Here is a 6,650-nt window from a genome sequence, read left to right as displayed (position 1 = left end):
ATATATATACACATTGAAATCATTTAATCTGTACACAAACAAACGTAATTTACAAATGACAATTTGTGGTTTTCCGGGAATTCAAATGCTGGAAGTTTGGTTGTTGTTAGGCCACAAATGTACGTTTTTTGGTGCATTTTCTTTCAGATTTAACAAGTGAGATAGCATTAGCGGTGCTTCTAAATTAATGCTTTTTTCTTTTCATGTTACCGTCGTACAGTGACAGGTTAGCCATTTGCCCTGCTTCTAGCCTTTATGCTAAACTAGACTGTTATAATATAGAACCTTCCTTTTAGCAGTTATTTTCATAATCAAAAATGTGCTTCTCTCTTCTTTTACTTCTGAAGTTAGTGAAAAGCTTGATTCACTTCCAGTGCAGATGTAGATTAAAAAAAAAAACTAATCTTGAACAACATCCTGTTTCTTTCTAGTTTGATGATTCAGGGGAAGAATCCATTCAATGAGGTTTTTGGACTACATGTCCTGCCACATGATTGCAAAATCTCATGAATGCACAGGATGTTGCTAAATTATTGCATTAGCAAATAATTATGTTTCTGGGGAACTGTATCATTGTATGAAGAGTTATATAATAGTACGTTAGCATAACCTGTTGTGTAATCTCACATTGTAAAGACTCAGCATCCCGAACTGACTGGAGGAAAGAACTCCACAAAGGATTGTGCTGTTTAAAGAAGCATCAAAATGTAAAGAGACAAGGGAGGAGCAGCTATTTTTAGGTGGGGATGAGGGATGGAATTCCTTGCCTTATTTGGTGAGGATTAAACAACACGGCCCTAGAGTAACAATAGAAGAGGAAATGTGTTTTTGATTCAACAATGTAGATGGGATCATTGGATGTAAAATGTGTGACTCATGGAGCAAAACCTCTCAATGATTCTACAGAAACTCAATTTACATAATAAATGTACAATAATGATACTTGCATGTCAGAAGAGCCTGTTGATGGGGTGGAGATGGGCTGTTTTGTCACCTGACCAAAAAGTGATTAACTATTTTGAGACACGACCAATACACTGCCTACATTGGTTTTTGTTTCTGTCTTAACTGAACCTTCACTTTTAGGTTTTCAGACAAATCCCTCCCTGAAAGAGACTGGGCCCCGTCCAGCAGAGGTGAGACATCCACACAGTCCAAAGTGAGAACATTAGGAATAAGACCTTCAACATCACAATTAAATGACCACATGATTTGTTTCATTATCTTGGTCATTTTGTTCCCTAGTTATTTAATTAAAAAAATGTAATTCCAGGTGGACGAAATGCTCGAAGAGGACAATCCAGGGCAGGTGCGGTAGTCAGTCTGAAGTCTCATTGAAACTGCATTTGGAGAGCATCTCCTAGCTATAATTAGATTAGATAGTTATGTTGAAACAGGATATGAGTGTGGAATTTAATTCACATGGGGTTTATTGAACTGGGTAAACTGGTGGGATATCTGCTAGGAAGAAAAAGGCAGATAATGTTGGTCTTAGTTTTTTTCTGTTTTTAAAGAAATGTAAAGATGTACTGTCTCAGCAGAAATCAGACATTACTCTTTAAATGTAAAACGTTATTTAACTGTGGCTTAAACTTTCCGTATTTTCTGTCCTAGGACATGAGAAGCGAGGAAAAGACAAGGGAGCCAAAAACGTTCTCGTGATGAGCAGTAAAGCAAAAGGCATAGATCGTCTGACTGGGAGAGCCAGGAGGTCAGTCACGTCTAAAAAATAGTGCCACGAACACAACAGCTTGATGTTAATGTTTATTCACCCACTAACGTCTCTCACCACAGCCTGTTATGAAAAAACATACTATGACTAATTAAATAAATGAAACAAATTTGGGAAGGCACTTGGTGTTTTCTTGCACTGTGCCCTAATGTACAAATTCCCCTGGATGTCATGAGGCTTAAGATTAGATTTAGAAGTTGTGGAAGCTGAATTATAACCCAAAAGGCCTCATTGGTGTCTGGCTGCATTTTTTCTCCTCCAGCTTTCCTCTGATGTAAAACAAGCTACTGTGCCGGGTAGTGTTGAGTGTGTTCTTACACAAGCATTACCCATAATTCCAAAAAGGCCATGTTAGTGTGAAAGTGCACTGTGTCTGAGGATTTCTTCTCTAATAATGTAAGTAGGTAAGGGTCAAAAGAAGAATCAGGTGTGTCTGGACGGATTCTTGTTATCAGGCTGACAATAGATTTCAGTATAAAGAATGGCCAACAACAGGCCACTACAACAGTTGAGACCAAAGCTAACTAGAGCTAACCAAACTACAACTTTCTACCTCCACTTTTCTCTTCCTTAATTTTTCTTACTTGACTATGCAATGTTAAATTAATAGTTGGATATTTTGGGAAATGCACATATTCACTTTCTTGCCAAGAATTGAAGATGAGAAGATTAAGACATCTCGTAGGGAAAGCTAACAAAATCCACCGCATTATACCTTGTTTTATTTATTCACTATTTAGTTACCTCAGAACAGAGCCAAGCTTGCTATTTTCCCGTTTCCTGTCTTTATGCTAAGCTAAGCTAACTGGCTGCTGGCTATAGCTTCACATTTACCGTACAAACGAGATGAGAGTGGTATCGATCTTATCATTTAACTCTTGGCAAGAAAGCAAAATAAACCTATTTCCCTAACTGTCAAACCAAATCTTTAGCCTTTGTACAATGTTTATTTCAAGTTGCATATGGTAATGGAGAAAGAAATAAAAAATCACCCTTTGTAAGTTGTTACAGAGTGGCTTTTAATAAAATTCTCTTTTTTCTTTAGATGGCAGGCAAATGAAGACAGAGAGAACCTACAGGTGAGATAACAAAACTGTGTGAGTATAAACATGACTTTGTTCATAATTGGTTCTAAAGAGGAAAAAATTATTTGTTGTTCTAATCTCATCCTTTAGTCCTCTGACACGACATTAGAGGAATTCTTGGAGGAACTTGACGCACTCACAGACACTGAGGTAGAAGATCAAAAAGAAGAGGACTCGAAAATGAAGCTGTGGTCCAATACATCTGAGGAGGTAAGTGGATCCAGAGCTGCTCCGAGAGAGGTCGCTCCGACTCAGGAGAAGGCAGAGGCCTCGCCCGCTCGGGGTTCGGAGAAGAAAGTACGCTTCTCAGAAGACCTTGACCTGGAGGCTCACACAAGGCAAACCACAGGCTCTCAGGACTCTGCCACCTCAGAATCAATATGTGTGAGCTCCTTCAAAGCTTCCTCACATAATAAACAACAACACAAAGTGCAGGAGCCACAGCAGCCTCTTGAAACTGCCAAGCAGAATGATATTAGTCCTCAGGATCAGGGAGGTGGTCCGTCTGCTCCTTCTATTGCCCAGCAGCCGGCTTCTGTAACTAATTGTGCTAAAAAAGACAGCGTCCTCTCCACAGCTCCGAGCTCCCTCTCTGTTGAAAAAGCCTGTACTTCTCTGCAGGAGAGCTCTGTCAAGCCTGTAGAGCTTGCCAAGTGCAACATCAGCAACACAAACACAGGTATGCAATAGCCTCACAGCTCTGACTTTTCAAAAATCTGCATGGTATAACAACTAAGCTAACATTGGTTTTCTTTCAAAGAGGAACTAATAGACTCCGGCCTGTCTGTCTTGAGCCTGGAGTCAGGGGAAACACACCCAACACACTCCACCAGCAATGATAAGGTCAGTGTGCGAGACAGGAAGAGGGATGGGAGAATCAATAGATATGCAAATGGCCTGATGGAGGGATGTGCAAATGGATGATGAGTTAAATGAATAAGGAGGAAGAGACAGGCACTAAATCTGCACTGCAGCGGTGTGATATCCAATTTCGGCACAGTACATTCCCCACCTCTGAGGCCTGTTGAAGGGCAGCAAATGTAGTCTCATGAGAGAATGCCTCTACCACTGAAGCAGCTAACCACCTGCTTGAGTCATTGAATTATGGAAAAGAAGTCAGCTTTAACTAATACCTTTGTGTACATTTCTTTCTTTTTTTTTGCAGGAAAGAGAGCATGGGAAGATTGTTTGACGTTTTCAGGATGTAAATACTGAAACCAAATCACAGCGACACAGAGCCTTGCCTCTTTATATTTGCATTTTGCTTCAGGTAGCTCATTTGAGATACCCTGTTAATGGCTTATATACAAAACAATGGTTTACTTTTTTGCTGTGGCATGTGCCACCAGTGGAAGTTTTCAAGTTGTCACCAAATTTGATGAAGGAATGGTGAACGTCCACCCTGCTCAAATATTTTTTACATCCAAGCACTTTATGAGTATAAAAATATGCATACTGACACATTGTTCAGCATGTTAGTACGCTGCGTGAGTGCAATATCATTGAATGTTTACATTTGTATGAAAATTTCAAGGTACATATCAGGAGGCTAGCTAATCACTTAGATAGCCCCTGAAAAAACTTCAGCTACTGTCAAATGATCTAGTGCCTGATTCTGCCTTAGAGGTATTTTCAATAAATGAATGTCTGTATTATAAGATGATACAGCTACAGTAGCCTGGATTTCTACACTCTACACTTGAGTAGGTATTGTTTATTAAAAGCTTCCATCAGTCAATGGCCTTTCACCAATTTAGAAATCAAAACACTATTAAAGGGCACATTTGAGATTTTTGAGATATGAGTGTTTCAGGGATGGCGTATTTTTCCAACCCAGGAGGTTAGTGTTGCCCTGGTTGTCTTGACAAAAAGATTATTCATTTTGGATAATTGCAGAAAATAAGCTCTGCAGCGAATAAAAGTTTATGTTTACAAACTTTTTGTTCAGCAAGATAATCTTAACAAATGAACAACACTTTTATAATTTATTTTTTTCATTGAAGGAATCGTTTATGCAAGGGTTATACAGGATACTTTTATGATGTTTAAGTGTAAATACAACCGGCAGAAATAAAAGGCTAACATTCTTGTTGGTGTGACTTTAACATCACCGCCCCTAGTTTCCAACTTATTTCTGTGTCCCCCTTACGTTTAAAGGTGCAGTAAGCAAAGCAGCGCAAAGATTGTTGATAATTGAACTCAACTGCCGAACAAATATGGCCACCCCCTTTAGAATCTACGCCACCCAGGTTCAGAGTCTCTTCTGACTAAACGAAACATGGCAGAGTCGATATTAGCTAATGTTATGGTTACTATAGTCTATATACTTGACGTCCCACTTCCGGGATTGCTCAGTTGCCGAAAGAAATTACGCTGGATTTCACGCATTTAGGCCAGATATCCGTTGCCTTGGGCTTCCACTGTGTTGGAATTTTTCAGTTGGGCGCAGCCTTCACAACCATTAGCAAACAGATGAGGAAAAACTGATCTGTTGAAAACAGCAGACAGTGAAACAGCAAAGCTAACATTATGATTTTTCCCGGTCATACAACTTATTTTTTAATTTGTATTCTATAGCCCTCTTCCTCTTTTGCTGTTTGCCTGCCAACTCTCCTTGTTGATAACTCTTGGCCCTCATCATCATTTGCTTGCATACGCCACCTGTTTATTATTGACTGGAATAGTGTTTTGTAGCTCTTGCCCACCATTGTGATTGTTTTGCATTCACACAGTGTAAGAACACTGGATTTATTTTCAACGAAGAGAAAATAGAGAGCTAGGTGACCGTGAGGAGATATCTGCTGAATTTAACAAAAAGTGTATTGGAACATCACTTACTATACATGTAATTTCCCCGAATACCTCTGTAGCGTAATTTAGCCACTTGTTAGCAACTGCCTTTTTTAGGACACAGTAACAACTTCAAAATTCAAGAGTGAGGTATTTACTGACATCTTTTCTGTTGTTGATCAAACATGAAAATCTCTTAAGCTTGTATCAACTGGAGACCTCATTTCAGGCATCTAACCAAAAGTGCCTTCAAAAACCCCATTGACTCTGAGACAAAGGAACTGCATGTGCAAGGATTCAAACTCATTTACAGGTTTTATGACTCATTCCTGCAGCACTCTACTGACCACTGACCAAGACATTATCTTTCCCACATATTACTATTGACGTAAATGTTTTTGTTATTAAGAACACTTAAAGGGGCACTCCATCGATCCAGTTTACTCATACAAAGTCTTCTGTGGCTTTGGAGGTGCTTTGTCAAGTCTGCAAAAAAAATGATGATGATTTCATACTGATTTCATCAAGGTTATCTCAATTTAGAAATCATACATTTATAACAGAAAGTCTACGTTACAAAAGTTGGGAGTATGGTGTTTGCCAGGCAGATGATCTAACGGAGAAATTCTACCAAGTTTATTATAGGAAATATAGTATACAGGGGTTTTGGAGCTTGACCTGTACTAGGGACTAATAGTCAGGATATCTCAGCCTCTGCTACGTAGATTTTATTATACAATACAGATTTAAATTGCTGGAGTACCCCTTCAGCTAACAGTCAAGTAATACCAAAATCCACATTACTGGCAAAAAACATATATGTGCCAAATCGTGACAAGTAATTAGTAAACACTGTAGTACTAAAATCTCAAACTTGCCCTTTAACACATTGTTACCGTTTTCCTTGAAATTGCCACAGTTTTACAGCTGAATCCCAAGGATCTGGTCTTCTTCAGACTCTGTTTCTTTCTAATATTGAATTGTAAGTTATGTTTGTAATTTTATTAATTTAAACAATGGCCAGCAGAGACATTCAAGTCAAC

General features: G+C 38.9%; 1 protein-coding gene across 4 annotated transcripts in view; it reads left to right on the top strand.

The window, feature by feature from the left end:
* LOC117935602 (coiled-coil domain-containing protein 9B) overlaps positions 1-4,471 on the top strand; it is a 20,129-nt gene extending 15,658 nt beyond the window's left edge. For 3 of the 4 annotated variants that reach the window (XM_034857888.1, XM_034857889.1, XM_034857891.1), the window contains exons 8-13: positions 1,087-1,136; positions 1,274-1,309; positions 1,615-1,711; positions 2,778-2,811; positions 2,908-3,496; positions 3,578-3,949. In XM_034857888.1, the coding sequence (XP_034713779.1) occupies positions 1,087-1,136; positions 1,274-1,309; positions 1,615-1,711; positions 2,778-2,811; positions 2,908-3,496; positions 3,578-3,741 (970 nt within the window). In that variant the 3' untranslated portion in view covers positions 3,742-3,949. Of the gene's footprint in view, positions 1-1,086; positions 1,137-1,273; positions 1,310-1,614; positions 1,712-2,777; positions 2,812-2,907; positions 3,497-3,577; positions 3,950-3,982 lie in introns of those variants that run through there. The other variant, XM_034857892.1, reaches the window with a different exon arrangement.
* The last annotated feature ends 2,179 nt before the right edge of the window (positions 4,472-6,650 follow it).

Source organism: Etheostoma cragini, chromosome 20 (assembly GCF_013103735.1).
Source record: "Etheostoma cragini isolate CJK2018 chromosome 20, CSU_Ecrag_1.0, whole genome shotgun sequence".
Lineage (NCBI taxonomy): Eukaryota > Metazoa > Chordata > Actinopteri > Perciformes > Percidae > Etheostoma > Etheostoma cragini.
This window is presented reverse-complemented; position numbering and strand designations above follow the sequence as displayed.